This window comes from Sus scrofa, chromosome 18 (assembly GCF_054392235.1).
Source record: "Sus scrofa isolate SSC_HxYL_T2T_F1_AM1 chromosome 18, Sscrofa_HxYL_maternal_Yorkshire_Landrace_v2.0, whole genome shotgun sequence".
NCBI classification, from domain to species: Eukaryota; Metazoa; Chordata; class Mammalia; order Artiodactyla; family Suidae; genus Sus; species Sus scrofa.
In genome coordinates, this window is record NC_139400.1 from 14090864 (window position 1) to 14107237 (window position 16374).

At 38.5% G+C, this 16374-nt stretch overlaps 1 protein-coding gene across 12 annotated transcripts in view; it reads left to right on the forward strand.

Moving 5' to 3' along the window:
- KMT2C (lysine methyltransferase 2C) overlaps window positions 1-16374 on the forward strand; it is a 286602-nt gene that overhangs the window by 158312 nt on the left and 111916 nt on the right. For 9 of the 12 annotated variants that reach the window (XM_021079123.2, XM_085005082.1, XM_021079130.2 and 6 more), the window contains exons 9-10: window positions 2274-2445; window positions 4350-4464. The exons of the other annotated variants lie outside the window; for them this stretch is intronic. In XM_021079123.2, the coding sequence (XP_020934782.2) occupies window positions 2274-2445; window positions 4350-4464 (287 nt within the window). The remainder of the gene's footprint in view (window positions 1-2273; window positions 2446-4349; window positions 4465-16374) is intronic. 12 annotated transcript variants of the gene reach the window in all.

The window sequence follows — 16374 nt, forward strand, 5'->3', positions numbered from 1 at the left end:
GCCACGATGGAAACTCCATGAGCAGGAATTTTGAAGATCTCTTTGGAATGGGCTGGGGGCACAACAACAAAGGAACAAAATTTCAAATGGAGGGCACAGAATATATACAAGCATTGAACAGTCTGTTGTGTTCTGTGCACAGGAAACTACTTTATATGACCAGGAAATAGTGAGTGTTCTGAGATTCAGTTGGAAAAGGAGATAGGCATCACCCACTATTTTTTTTTTTTTTTTTTTTTTTGCGCCTCAAACTAGAAAATTTTGATTTTTTAAGGGTAGCAGTAGGAGATATTTGATAAAGTTTTAGTTTAGGCAGGGCATAACAGATTCACAACTTTAGAAGATTGCGCTGCGTGTGAAGATGATTTAGGGAGGCGATCAGAGACCTAACTAAGCAAGGTTCCCATTCAGGAGCTAACTGCAGTTACCAGAACAGAGCATGCTGGGCTGCACTGAACGCATTGATGGCACAAGAATGTACAGAAAGTTTACTCCAGAAGAAGTGAGATCCATTTGGATGTGTTGGGTCAGGGAAAGTTAAGGGTCAATAGTGACAGTAAAGTTTCTTTATCCCCCAGGTTGAGAAAGATGGGAGAAGTTGCGGTTTAAAAAAAGTTTGACATTTGAGGTATTGACTTGGAGTGCTTTTAGAACATCTGGCTATTGAGGTCCAGGAAGACTTTTGAAAGTAACGTTTGAAGGTTTAGAACGAAGTTCAGGGCTGGTGATAGAGAGCTGGATTATGGTGGTATTTTTATGATGTAGCAGATGATGGGTTCACAGAGGAGAACCATGGGGATTCGAAGAGAAGGAAGAGGATGACTCCAGTGTTTAGGGCTTATGGAGGTACAGTAACCAGCACAGAGGGATGAGAGGGAGACATGGGAACCCCACGGAGAAATCAGGAAAAAGCTGCTGCATGGCGGGGAATTTTCCCAGGGCCTGGACAAAATGTAAATGCCTAGGGCACAGTAAGGTAAGGTCTGAAAGTAATTCTGAGGTTTCATGGGTCCTGGGTGGCCTCATTTAAGTAGCTTCAGATGGATGGTGGGGGCATGGGGAGCCACCAGGGACCCAGCTTACTGCCAAATACTTCCTGCAGCCTGTTTGTGTACTGCTCTCAAACTGCAGATGGTTTTGTTTTTTTTTTTTTTTTACCATTTTAAAAGGCCTCTAGAATAAAAACGAAAACTCTATATTCCAGAGACTTTTATGGCCCACAAAACCCATTTGCCAACTCCTGATATATATACAAAGAATAGATTCCTACTCTGTTTCAAGACAGATGGGGAAAGAAAGGAGACAGAAAGGGCTTGTGGGATTGACCAAACCTTCAGAAAGTGAAAGAGGGGAAAAATTCATACATACAATTTAAAATAGTCCTAGGATAATCAGCCAACCAGACCATTTGAGCACATAAGTATCAGTTATATATATCATTAAATTGGTATGATTTTCCTTACTGTATTGTAATCTGCATGAGCTTAACTGTGTACTTGGCAAAGCAGTTTATTCTTACATTTATTTTTTGTTTTCAATGGTAAAGAACTGTTTAAAAAGTGCCATTTCTTTTAATCCACATTGAGGGATAGATGTCCATAATTATACAGATTTTAATGCTTTTTTACAACTGGCAATTAATATAGATGAATATAGAATTAGTATATTAAGTATTGTATTTGTGTATGAATATGTAGCTTCCATCTTTAATGTTCTCCCTCCTGATATTTTCCAGTACTTAAAAAAAAACCTTATTTGGTTTGAATAAAAATTAGTCTCTTTATGCTTGAGAAGCATCTTAATGGATGTTAACATTTCTTAATTTTGTTTCTTATTTGATTTTGTTAATTTCAAAACCTACTTAATATCCAAATAAAAATGTTTATTTTTGCACTGCAAAGCGTCTCTCCGTTAATATTTTCCTTTTGGTTCCTCTCAGCAAGCATATATTGAACATTATAACTAGGTGCCCAGCATTATCATTGGTATTAGGGATATAAAATTAAATAAGAACTGCTTATGGTCTCAAGTAGGTGTAGGCACTTTAAATAACTGCAAAACTATGATTAAATTTAATGTGATTAAATTTAGGTTAAATATATTAGTGTTTTTATTGAGACCGTATTCCAATTGAATATCAGTTCGATGTGGATAACTTCAAATGTCTGAACGATTTACCATGCAAATTCCCTTCAAGTGATTTTTAAAACTGTAAAGTCAGAAAAATATTAAATTCTTATACAACAATTTCGTTGTTTTACTGTTAATTATAGCAAAGGAAGATGCAAACTGTGCAGTGTGCGACAGCCCGGGAGACCTCTTAGATCAGTTCTTTTGTACTACTTGTGGTCAGCACTATCATGGAATGTGCCTGGATATAGCGGTTACTCCATTAAAACGTGCAGGTTGGCAATGTCCTGAGTGCAAAGTGTGCCAGAACTGCAAGTAAGTTTTAATTTCAACTCCAAGGTGTGTATTAAGAGAGACCCTATTATTAGGTACTAAAGGTGTGTGTAATATGATAAAGGTTGTTCATACTGTAGCTATCTTCATCCACACTGACTCCATCACGTCTTTAAAAAATTGCTAGATATTTATTAACATTTATATTACTTTGAAGCAAACCTAAACAGAAACTAATTTTAATAATTTAAATTGCTCTGGTTGCCTAAAAAGCTAACTTAAATTGGCCAACATTTTTTAAATGAATATTAACAATTAAAAATAAATAAGCATTAGAAAATTAAAGCAGCTTTTTTTCTGAGCGAGACTGGGGAAGAGATTTAATAGGAAATTAAACCTCTAACTATAGCAAGTAGTTATTAGAGTGAGCCAAAGTATCAGTGATAAGTTTCAGTTTCTTCTCCAGGAACAACAATTTATATTAAGTCTGTTTAAAAAAGAAATCTGTATCTATCTGAAACCAGCAGTTCCTTCACCTGAAACAAAGTATCATATGACATTTAAATGTTTGTAAGGGGTTATCCTTTTCTATTTGTATTCCATCCTTGGTCATTTTTCCAGTCTTTTCTGTGATTTTTTTTTTTTTTTCCTCATGCTACTAATCAGCATGATAATTTGGAGATGTTCCCTGCATCCACAGCAGTCTTCAAGTAGTTTACAAGCTGAGGACTTTTGTAATCAGCAGATATGAGGTCCACCACTGCCATGATCAGTCTTTTTTATTTGTAATTTAATTTGATAACAATAAGCATCAATATCTTAGAATTATGTAGAATAAATAGGACCATGTGCTTTTATGTTTTAGTAAAAATTAAAATATCAGTAAACATTTGATACCTTGTATCTGCCTGTCTTCTTGAGAAGGAGTGAGAGAACACAAAGAAAGAGTGCTTTTCTTCCAAGGTCTTTCATATAGCTAAAAAGACAAAATGTGCAATTTTATATGTAGAATTTGTTAAATTAAATAAGAAATTACTGGAGCCCAACTAATCCATCTTCCATTTTACTTCTGTTTATCCCCAGGTTTTATTCAGTGGTTCCTCTCTCAGCTCTTCTTCTTGCATTCCCTAGTTTTTCTTTTCCCCTCCTCTTTAATTAAATTCTTAGTATCTGAGAGTGATTAATATAGTCAAGAGTCAAGGCAGAGGTCATGGGCAGGAAAAGGGCCCAATCTTTGGGGCAGAAAAGTGTTTAGGGGAAGATTTTAGGTTTTCAATTACAATTCTTAATGATTATGACAAGATGATTATTCTTATACCTATTTGTTTAGCACTTATTGCTTAATGGATATTCTTAGCTCTTCAACCAGAATTATATTTAATTCTCACAGTAATCTTTGATTTTTTTTTTTTTTTCACCTTTTGTAGCTGAAACTAAGAGGGCTTAAGTTTAGGTTATTCAGGAGTCACACAGCTAGAAAAATGGAAGTCTGAATACAGATGTAGGTCTGATCCAAATTTGATCCTCTTTTTATTATATGGGAATATCTTCCAATTCACTGTGCCAAGATTTGTTCCTTTCCGTACAGCATCACCTATCAGTTATAGCTCCTTCCCCAAAAAAGGATGGGTATGGGATGTTTAAAAAGTAAAGATCAAAGTCATTCATCTTGCCTTAACCCCTCCTCCTTTGCAGGGATCCTAGAATGACTAAAGCAGGTTCACCATAGGTGAGCATTCAGTAAGGATACTCCCTTGGGGACCTTTGGAAGATGTCTGCCCCATCCCCTCGAGGGTCAACTCTGTCATTTTCTGTGTGTAGACGAAAGCAAACACTGAGGGTATTGAGGAACTGGGCCATTCCCAGGGATGATTCTTTTCATGATTACTTATGTTACAAACATAAGTTTAAAGATAAGGCATCATTAATGCTATCTTATTTTTTAGACAATCGGGAGAAGATAGCAAGATGCTAGTGTGTGATACGTGTGACAAAGGGTATCATACTTTTTGTCTTCAACCAGTTATGAAATCAGTACCAACCAATGGCTGGAAATGCAAAGTAAGTTGTTTATTTTTTTAAGAAAAATATCATCTGTATGTTTTTTATATAGAGCAGACAAATTGGATACCTATTCAAACCTATATATTAGCTACAACTTTTTTTAAAAGAAAGGCTTTATTGATGTTTAACTGGTATACAGGAAACTACACACATTGAAAGTCTGTAGTTTAACTTGACACATGTATACACCGGTGAAACCATCATCGCCTTCAAGATAATGAACATGCACATCACCACGCACAGTTTCCTGGTGTCCCTTGGGAATTCCTCCTTTCTGACTGTTCCCTGCCTTATTCCCTGTCTTCCAGGCAGTCTGCTTCCTCCCACCACAGATTAGTTTGCATTCGCTAGAGTTGTATATAAGCGATGTTATATAGTACATACTTTTTTCTTGTGTCTCTTCCTTTTTCTTTCCTTCCTTCCTCCCTCCCTCCCTCCCCCCCTCACTCCCCCCTTTCTTTTCTTTCTTTTTTTTTGGTGGGAGGCTCTGGCATTTTAAACTCAAAATAATTGAGATTCACCCATATTATTGCGTATACCAGTAGTGATTCCTTTTTATTGCTGAATAGTGGAGGTACCACAATTTGTTTATTGAATCACCTGTGGGTGAACATTTCAGTTGTTTACAAATTTAGGCTGTTATGAAAAATGCCTCTATGAACCTGTTAAATAATGTATTCATGGCTTAGAAATTGTTTTTGAATGATTTATCATTAGTCGTTGCAACTCTTTGAAATAGGTAGTATTCCTGTTATGCAGATACTGAGAGAGTTTTTAAATCTATGAATTTAAAATCCAGAAATAAAACAGATTACATTTTTAAAATAATTTATTAAAGTATAGTTGATTTACAGTGTTTCAATTTCTGCTGTACAACACGGTAATTCAGTTACACACACATGCTTTTTCATATTCTTTTCCATTATGGTTTATCACAGGATATGGAATATAGTTCCCTGTGCTCTATAGTATGACCTTGTTGTTTATCCATTCTACATATATTGGTTTGCATATGCTAATCCCAAACTCCCATTCTGTCCCTCCCGCTTGGCAACCACGGGTCTGTTCTCTCTGAGTCTGTTTCTGTTTCATAGATAAGTTCATTTGTGTCCTATTTTAGATTCCATGCATAGGTGATATCATATGGTATTTGTCTTTCTCTGACTGACTTTAGTACGATAAACTCTAGGTTCATCCATGTTGCTGCAGATGGCAGTATTTCATCCTTTTTTATTGCTGAGTAGTATTCGTGTGTGTGTGTGTGTGTGTGTGTGTGTGTGTGTGTGTGTGTATACACACCACATCGTCTTTATCTATTCGTCTGTTGTTGACAGGTTGTTTCCGTGTCTTGGCTGTTGTGAATAGTGCTGCCATGAACATGGGGGTGCATGTATCTTTTTGAATTATGATTTTGTGTGGATATATGTGCAGGAGTGGGATTGCTGGATGGTATGATAGTTCTATATTTAGTTTTCTGAGGACCCTCCATACTGTTTTCAATAGTGGCTGCACCGATTTCCATTCCTGTCAGCAGTGTGGGAGGGTTCCCTTTGCTCCATACTCTCTCCAACATTTGTTATTTGTAGGCTTGGTTTAATGATGGTCATTCTGCCTGGTGTGAGGTGGTGCCTCATTGTAGTTTTGATCTGGATTTCACCAAGAGTTAGTGATGTTAAGTATCTTTTCATGTGTCTGTCTATTGGCCATCTGTATGTTTTCTTTGGAGAAAGGTCTGTTTAGGTCTTCGGCCCCAAAATAAACTGCATTTTGACCAACCTGGCTTTTAGGTGATTTTACTGTGATTTTATATGTACATATATGTGTATGTATTTAGGTATAAACTTGTATTAAATACTTGGGTTCATGTTGTGTATGTATGTGGTAGTAAGTGTTGACTTAGTTATCAATTTTTTAAGAGACTGTGAAGTTTTTTTTGGGTTTTGAGAGGATCTGTAGACATTTTTAAAACTTTCGTTAGTCTTTCTGCTTGGTGGGACACTTTGAAGATGTATCTTGAGCTGTTTTAAATTTTTTGTGGGGATTTTCGTGGTTGTGATTCTCCTCTTTTCCATCTGTTTTGGTATTTGCATCTTTACAACCTTGATGCGTTTCATTCAGGCTTCTCTAAACTTCTGAGGAGTTTATTGAGGCTCTGTCACCTGTATGTCTAATACTGTAGGTTGGCTCACAGCTCTACCTGTTGGTTAGAGTTATAATAGTACCAAGTAAACAACAACAAATTTAACAGTTATCTGCCCATGGAAGCACAAAATATTTAAATTCTTAAAGTGAAAGAAGAAGGGAAGAATAACTCAAGTTCACCTTTAATTCCCAACTGACTGAATAAAACTGATTTTCTTTTCTGTTGGGAAGATATTTACTACGAATATTCTCTAGGATGAGTCAGTCATAAAAACAGTTTTAATTTGCTTCCTTTGAAATCTATACAGGTAAACTAATAAATTCTATATTAAGAACTGGTGAGAAACGAGTGATTAAGTGAATTTTCCAAGTTTACTAATTTTAGAGCAGAATGGAGACAAACTCAGGTTTCCTATCTCTTTTTTTTTTTTTTTTTTTCCTTCTTTTTCTACGGCTGCACCCGTGGCATATGGAGGTTCCCAGGCTAGGGGTCGAATTGGAGCTGTAGCCACCAGCCTGCGCCACAGCCACAGCAACTCGGGATCCAAGCCGGGTCTGTGACCTACACCACAGCTCATGGCAACGCTGGATCCTTAACCCACTGAGCGAGGCCAGGGATCAAACCCCCAACCTCATGGTTCCCAGTGGGATTCGTTAACCACTGCGCCACGACGGGAACTCCATCAGGTTTCCTATCTTACATTGTAATGTTTTATTCAATAGATTCTGCTCCCTGTGATATCATACTATACTTGAGTAACAGTGCTTTTCTCCCTAGACTAGATAAGGTATATTTATTAATCTAACTTTCATCTCTGTTAGGATCTGGATCCTAAGAAACTAAAGACTCTAGATCCATGAGCCATCTCTACCTACCCCTGATATCACTGGGCTGAGTTTATTATTTTCTTAATTTTATAGAATAGACATAAAGCTAGGTATAAACTTCTTTAATCTGTGGTAATTGAACTGACTTTTTAAAAAAATAAAAGTAAATAGAATTTAGAAAATAAATGTTACTTTAGTCTAACAAATAATTTTGCTTTGAATCTAAGTTGCCAAGACCTGGTTTAAAAGAAAGATACTTTCTCAGGTCCAGTTCATTGCACAAGTTTTTTCTTTGTCTTTAATAATGTTCATAGAATGCCTTTTGTATAAGTATTTGTATAGAAATTGTTTGATAATGCCACGATTGTGTTTACTAGTTCAGAGCAATCAGACCTCAAAGTGCCAACAAGCAGTTCCTTGAACATGAGATGTAATGAAGTGCCACTCAAAATTCTGTAAAGCTTTTTGTTCACAGGTGCACAGTGGCGCAATTGAAATCTGTAATAAATCCATTTATTTCTGAAATAAGTTCCTCTTTACAAGTTACTGGTGTGCTGTGTGCAGCTTCTGTTGTCAGCTTGTGTGTGTGAAGAATCCCCTTGCTCTGTGGATGCTGCTGCTGCGGTGTTATCCCTGTGTCACCGAGACTTCTCATGCTTTTTACCATGATTTTACTATGGAAAATCTTGCATCTTTCACGTGTCTTTGATAGCACTTGGGACTAATACAATGAATACAAATGCTTAATGCAGTTTAAAAAGTTTTTGTTGGTTTGTTTTTTCTTTTCTATGTTCATCACCCCCTGCCATATGGAGTTCCCTGGCCAGGGATCAGATCCACACCTGCAGTTTCAACCTAAGCCTAAACTGCAGCAATGCGGGATCCCTAACCCACTGTGCTGGGCCAGGATTTGAACCTGCGTCCCAGCGCTCCCAATACGCCGCAGATCCCATTGTACCACAGCAGGAAGTCCATGGCAGTTAAATTTTGTATTAAATTTTTATAGTTAACATTTCTTTAAAAGGTTTCGAGTTCTCAGAAAACATCTAGAACCCGAGAATACCAGTGTTCTCCCGCATCCTCACTTTCTCGTCCTGTTGTTACTTCTGCCCTTCTTGAGTTCGGTTTGTCCTATGTTCTCGGCGTCTTCAAGAGGGGTGGGATGGAGTGCGGTGGCGGAGGTGGTCGTGGAATTCAAGGCCGCTACTGCCTGCAGGAGGCTCCCATGCTTCCAGGTGGCTCCAGCCCAAGGCTTCTGCCCCAGCAGCCTGCGGGAGGGAGCCTCTGGCTGGCCGTAGAGCAGGTGGTGGTGGGGTTTGCCCTCATCCGAGGTTCCTGGGAAGGGGCCCGGTCTTGGCAGGCCCCCCGGATGGAGTGTGGGTGAGGGGTGGGAGAAGGCGCCCGCCCAGCAACTGCACCGCATCCCCGTCCCCGCCCGCGATGAGCGTTTGCACCTGGAACCGCCCGGCCAAGCGTTCGGGTTCTAGGCCCGAGGGCGGGGCCTGGAGGGGCGGGGCCTTCCGCCCGGGAACCGAGCCCTCGAGGCCCCGCGCTCAGCCGGGGGAGGGGCTTGAGGGCCGAGGGGGGCCGCGCTGCTGCAGCCCCGCCCGGGAGCCGTCGTCTGCGCTGGCTGCCGAACCCTGCGCTTTGGCGTCTTCTCTTGGCCTGGCTGTAGGTCTCAAGAGAAAACCTGCTGTCGACGGATTTTACGGTGTATATATTCGTTTCTCTGCTGCCGCGCTTCTACTTGCCTTTTTACTTTTCTGAAGTAGGTAGTTGAGTTCGTAATTCGTGTTCTTTATTTCTCTGAGGACAAAAGGATATTTTAAGACTATATATACTTTTGATTATAGCTTCGACTTCGTATTTGTTGCATTGGTAACTTTATATCTGTGGACATCTGACCTAATTTAGATAAAGATTTTAGATTTTAGAATTTCGAAATTTTTTAGGTTGTGCTTAAACATGTTAATATCTGTTTTAATTGTATTTAATCATTTAACTAGTGTTTTCTAGAAGATATATATTTGGATGCTTGAAATAGTGACTTTTTAAGATGTGTTTCTTTCTTTCATTCTTTCTTTCTTTCTTCTTTCTTCTTTTTTTTTTTTTTTTTTTTTTTGCTTTTTGCGGGGCTGCAGGTGCTGCATATGGAAGTTCCCAGGCTAGGGGCTTAATTGGAGCTACAGCTGCTGCCCTATACCACAGCAACTAGGGATCCGAGCTGAGTCTGCAACCTACACCACAACTCACAGCAACACCAGATCCTTAACACACTGAGCAAGGCCAAGGATCAAATGATTCCTCATGGATACTGGTTGGGCTCATTACTGCTGAGCCACAATGGGAATTTCTGTGTTTATTAATTTCATTTAATTAGACAAAGTTCTTTTTCCTTATTTTTTTGACTATTTGATTCAACAGCATAGTAGGATGTAGTTAAAATTGACCACGACAATTTCTCATAGCAATTTCTCCTTGCATTTTACTTAAAATTCTTTTTACCAGAATATTATTTTATGTTGCTTATTAGCAAGTAGGTCAGAGTAGAGTGGATACATTAGGTTTTTTATCAGTGTAAAACTATTCTCTTTATTCTGTGTAATTCTTTTTTGGGGGAGGGACCGGATATTTTGCTTTGCCTGACAATATGGCCACATCGGGTTTTAATTTACCAGTTGATTGTGATCTTGTCACATCTTTTTATTTTTGATCCTTGTGTGACATTTTAACTGTACCTTTCGGAAGGTTTAGTAGTCAAGTATTTATTTATTTATGGTCTTTTTGTCTTTTTAGGGCCGCACATGCGCCATATGGAGGTTCTCAGGCTAGGGTCTAATTGGAGCTATAGCTGCCAGCCTACACCACCGCCAGATCCAAGCCGAGTCTGCAACCTACACCACAGCTCTCGGCAATGCCATATCCTTAACCCACTGAGCGAGGCCAGGGATGAACCCAAATCCTTATGGATGCCAGTGGGGTTTGCTAATCCCTGAGCCACGACAGGAACTCCAGTGGTCAAGAGTTTAGGTTGATGGATGTAATTGAAATGCTTGGCTGTTTTTAAGACAGCTAATTTTTAAAAAATTTCCTGTCTTTTTTTCTGTTCCTTTTATTTCCTGCAGTAATTTGGTATTTAGAATCTTTTTTTTTTTTTTTGTCTTTTTGCTATTTCTTGGGCCGCTCCCGCGGCATATGGAGGTTCCCAGGCTAGGGGTCGAATCGGAGCTGTAGCCACCGGCCTACGCCACAGCCACAGCAACACGGGATCCGAGCCGCATGTGCAACCTACACCACAGCTCATGGCAATGCCGGATCGTTAACCCACTGAGCAAGGGCAGGGACCGAACCTGCAACCTCATGGTTCCTAGTCGGATTCGTTAACCACGACGGGAACTCCGCTATTTAGAATCTTATTTTATTAATGTTAAGTTGTAAATGTTGAGAATAATTTTCCCTCCCACTTCTCATTAAAAATGAAGAAAGTAGAAATTTTCTTTTCAGTTTTTTCCCTCCTGTCTTAACCCAGACTGTAAACCATGTCCCTTTTTTTTAAAGTATATTTTCTCTATAAATTCCAGTCTCATCTCACCCCTAATATTTTGGAAACTTGGTTGTACACCTCTATAAAAGAATTGTCAACTTTCTGGAATTTTGTGTATCTGAAAGAGAATGTTGTTTTCAAACTACTGTAAGAACATAGTGTGGTAAAGCTTTGTGTTCAAAGTTTTTCTTCCTTCTTTTTTTTTTTTTTTTTAAGTCTGCTTAGTTATATTCCTTTTTTTCTGCTTGAGCCATGATGTCTTTATTTTTGTCAGTTCTTTGGGTTTGTTTCCAGGATGTATCACTGTTTTACCCTAATTACCCTCGACTAGAACATTGCCATTCTGCCTTCAGGCCGGAGAAGGTCTAGAGAAGTGTTGGGCCTTTTTCTTTTTTAAAAATATTTACCTTCTTTACATTCTCTTTAATGATTTCTCTTTAGTGATTTCCAGATCACTTTGTTTCCTGCTTTAGTTCATTATCACCATCGTTAAGGTTTTCATTGTCTTGGAAAATGTGTTCACAGTCCCAGGTTTATTTCTCAAGGTTGTTCTGCCTTCCTTTTGTTCTCCCTTACTAATTTGCTTTCCGTAATAGTCTGCTGTTCTCTTTCACATGACGGAATTATTTATAATATTCCTGAGTCTGTGAATGGTTAGTGTGTGTGTTTTATTCTCTTCTGTGGAGGCATCATGATGTGGTTAGAAAGATTAGGCTGTGGAGTCACACCTCGGCTTCTCCAGTTGCTGAGTACAGGAGCTTTGGCAAGTTGCTGGACTTCTCGTCCCCCTGGTTTCATCGAGTGGAGGCTGTTAAGGCTGCTCACCTGGCAGGGGAGTCGGGTTTCGTGGGATGATGCTGTGAAGTGCTCAGTCATCATGGAGTTTTTCATGGGAACGCTTTTCCTCTGAGCTGTTTGAAGAAGGATCCTCTTTTTCTACTGTTCAGGTTTTTCAGTTCTTTATCGTCTTCAGTCATAATTCGTTCATTTAACATTTGGAGTCAGACCCTGTGGTGGAAGCTGAGATGCAGGCAACATGTGTGCCTTCTTGAGGGTGTCAGGGTAGTAGACGCTGCTTGAACAGAAGTAAGGGCGCTCTTTTCAGGAGCTTTGTTATAGACCAGTCATTGTCCGCTAGGTGTCTTCTCCGTTTCTCTGGAATGCCGTCGTGTTGGTGTATTATGGGGTTTTTTAGGCTGTGCCATGCAGAGACTTGGCATGGGATCTCAGTTCCCAGACTGGAGGTTAAACCCTGGCCACAGTGATGAAAAACGCTGAATCCTAACCACTAGACCAACAGGGAACTCTCTATTACGCATTTTAAAAGGCTTAATTCAGAAATAATTTCAGAGTTTAAAAGTTGGAAAAATAAAAATCATACCTTTATGCTGTTTGCCTAGATTCACCTCTTGTCAAGATTTCAGTATTATCATCCGTGCCTTTGCTCTCCTCCCCCCGCCCCCACCAAACCCCAGTATATCTTTTGCCTTGAACCATAGGAGGGTAAGTTACACAGGTTGTGTTCCCTTTACCTGTAGATACTTACATGGGTGTTTCCTAATAACGACATTCTCCTAGCACGGTTAGCACCCCATTTACAACAGTCTGTCTCATCTCCCATCCACGTTTCAGTCTGTTGCTTGACCTAATGCCTGGTATGTAACATTTCCTTCCATGTGGGCTCCAGGGTCTGGTTCAGGGCCAGGTATTCCATTTACTTGTCATGTCATATCTTTTGACTCCTTTTTTTAAAATTACTCAATGAATTTTATTACATTTATAGTTGTACAACCATCATCACAACCCAAGTTTATAGCATTTCCATCCCTCTTGACTCCTTTAATCTGGAAAATTTCTTAATCCCTTCTTTGTTTTTTGATGTTGATATTTTTGAAGAGTAGAGTTTTTCTTCATATATTGAGGGTTTTTAAAAATAGTATCTTTCCTCGTCTTGTCTTTGATATTTCCTCATGATTATATAGAGTTATTCATTCTTGGCCAAATACTGTTTAAGTGATGGTGGGCCCGCTTCAGGGGCTCAGCTGAATGCACCTGCTGCTTTCCTCTCCCGCACAGGTGATGTGAATTCTCATAATCTGATCAAGCTGCTCTCAAGTTTCTCCACTGTTTTCTCTTTCTCTCTTATGTCTAATAAAGCAGTATGTGAGGAGACACTTTGAGACCATGCAAATATCTCTGCTCCTCAAAATTTTCTTCAAGATTTAGAAACCAATGGCTGATAGAGATTTTACCTGTTTGTAAAATGGTGCTTTCTAACTTCACATTTGCCAGTCAGCCCTCTGCATTCTGTTGTAAGCAAGAACCCTGCCGTGTTTCACATGTGAAAATTATAGAGTTTCAGTATTGACTCATGTGTTATAACGAATTACTGTACCTAATTTGTGCTCAAATTGTCCCATTTTGCTTTTGATAGCTTTTTCAAGCTGGGGATAGGATTTTTCAGAATCGTGTTAAACCTCCTCTTGCCCAGCCTTGGAGTCACTCCTCTCTGCTATAAACAGGCCGGGTTCCTTTAGTGGAGGTTGGATGCTAGGTGCGCTCATTTCCATGGGGGGTTTACTTCTTTGCCTTGTCAGTAGACGACACACATATATATATACTTACACACATGTACAAATAAACACATAAGTGTGTGTCTGCTCACACGTGTACGTCATTCATAAATAAGGTGTTTACACCAATGCCTCCAATCCCCGTCCCTCCCGCTGAGCTCCCTGCCTTCTCCCATTCCATCTTACCTGTTCTTGTACAGTAAGTCCTTGGGTTTTGCCTTTTATTCTTGAAGCTTCTGGGTTTTTTTTTTAATTCCCCATTTTAAAAATTGGTTTAATACATAAATATATATATATATATATATATATATATATATATAATTTATTTATTTATTTATTTTGTCTTTTTAGGGTTGTACCCCGTGGCATATGGAGGTTCCCAGGCTAGGGGTAGAATTGGAGCTGTAGCCCCCGGCCTGCACCAGAGCCACCGCAGTGCGGGATCCGAGCTGCGTTCGTGACCTACACCGCAGCGCACATCAATGCTGGATCTTTCCTTAACCCACTGAGCGAGGCCAGAGAGCGAACCTGTATCCTCATGGATACGAGTCAAGATTCGTTCCTGCTGAGGCATGGTGGAAATTCCTTGATGTAATTTGTGAAAATACATGGTATACTAACATGCTTTAAAAATTTTCTGGTTTATCCTTCCTGTGTTTTTTGGTAATAATCAAATATATTAATGTTTTTCCTTTTTTTATTATATATATATATATTACATATGCTCTTTTACATGTTGATTTTTTTTTTTTTTTACTGAAAATCTGGAAGTCACTTCATATCAGTTCATAGAGCCTCATTCCTTTATTTCTTTTTTAACCTCCTCCATTGTTTATCTGAACTGTTTTAATCAACCAATATCCTATGCTCGAATATATAGGTAGTTTCCAATATTGTACATTAGAAATGATTTGGTCGTCAGTAACTTTGGCATATGGTATTTTGAATTATTGGGAGTGAATGTCCAGAATAAATTCTAGGAAGTGGGATGACTGGCTTGGGTTGGGGGTTGCTAAATGCACATGCAGTTTCGTTAGACGTTGTCAAATTCCCTTTCATGGGTCTTGTGGAAGTTTGAGTTGCCACCACTCAAGGGAGAACTTCTCTGCATCCTTGCCAAAAGGTGTCTGGTTAAGGGGTGTCAGGTTCAGCTTTTGGTTTTTTTGCCTGTCTTATGAGTGGAAAATGTTACCCAATGTAGTTTAATTTTCACTTCTCTTTTGAGCGAAGTTAATCATTTTTTCCTATGTTAAAGGGTTATTTTTACCTCTTTTTGTGTGTTGTCTCTTCTTGTGTTTTGCTTGTTATCTTTGGAGATTTTTGCTTCCCCCTCCCCTGATTTAAGAGTTCCTTACATATTGGGGATATAAAGCCTTTAAGCTGTGTTACATGATTTTCCAGTGTGTTATTTCCTTCCAGTTATTTGCCTTTGTTATATTTTGCTATGCAAAAGTTCATTTTTATGTAGTCAGGTTTATTAATCTTTTATTGCCTCTGGATTTTTGAGTTCAAATTAAAAATTTGAGTTCAGGTTTCCCTATGCTGAGGTTATATGATAATTCATAGTTTCTTATAGTTTTTGTACTAGTTTACTTTGTACGGGTAGACCTAGGTCTCTAATCCCTTTGGCGTGGAAGTTTGTATATGGTGTGAGTTCTCTTTTCCCAGTGGGCTGGGCTCTCCAGTTGTCCGAAATCCATTCACTAAAAAGACAGTCTTTGCCCTAGTGACTCAAGATGCTGGACTGGCACAGTAGATTTAGTGGGTTTATTTCTTGTCTGTTTCATTGCTCTGACATCATGAGCTGATACCATTCTGTTTTTAGTTATCAAGGCTTTGCAGTATTTGGTAGTTTTGGAGCTTCAGAGCTTTTCTATTTCATAGATTTCCTAGCTGTTCTCGTGTTTATTTTTCCATATTAACTCTAGGTTCAGTCGATCTAGCTCCATGAAAAATATTACTGGAATTCTCATTAGAGTCATTTTAAATTTATTCATTGATAGTGACATCTTGATGTTAAGACATCTTAACTAAGAACAAGGTATGTCTTTGCTTTTATTCAGGTCTAGTTTCGTGTCTTCTAGGAATGTTTTCTAATTTTCTGCGTTTAGATTTCGGACATCTATCTTGTTGCTGTTATAAATGGGATTTTCCTCATTCATTTTATCTTTTAATTGGTTACTGTTTGTGTATTCTGGTTACTGTTGTGAATTCTGTTGACTTTTCATTGCTAATTTTATAGCCTGCTACTTTGTTAAATTCTTTCATTAAATTTATGGTAGATTCTTTAGGATTTCCAAGTGTACTATCTTATTATCTACAAATAGAGTTTTAGTTCTTCTTTTTCCTATTTGCCTTTGTTTTCATTTGTTTCAGGGTTTACATTGATTCAGAATCATGTTATACACATTGGAGATAGTAGGCATCCTTGCTTTGTTTCTAATTTTAGTGGGACTGCCTCTAGGGTTCCCCAATCAAATAAGATGCTGGCTTTAGAATTGAAGTATGTGTGTATATCACATGAGGAAAATACCCATTCATTTTCATTTTCTTATTCCTAGTTTGTTTTTTTAAAACTAGGAATGGGTTTTAATTTTTTTCCAAATAGATTTTCAGCATCTGTTGAAATAATTTAACATCTTTCCTCAGGCCTAATGATATGTTAAATTTTATTATTAGATTTTCCAGTATTTAACCATCCTTGCATTTCTTTGTATAAACTCTGCTTGGACATGGTTTATTATTTGAGTTGGTTTGCTAAGATTTTATTCAGGACTTTGGTGTGAGTATTTGTGAGTGTATCCGTTTTAAATCTCTAAG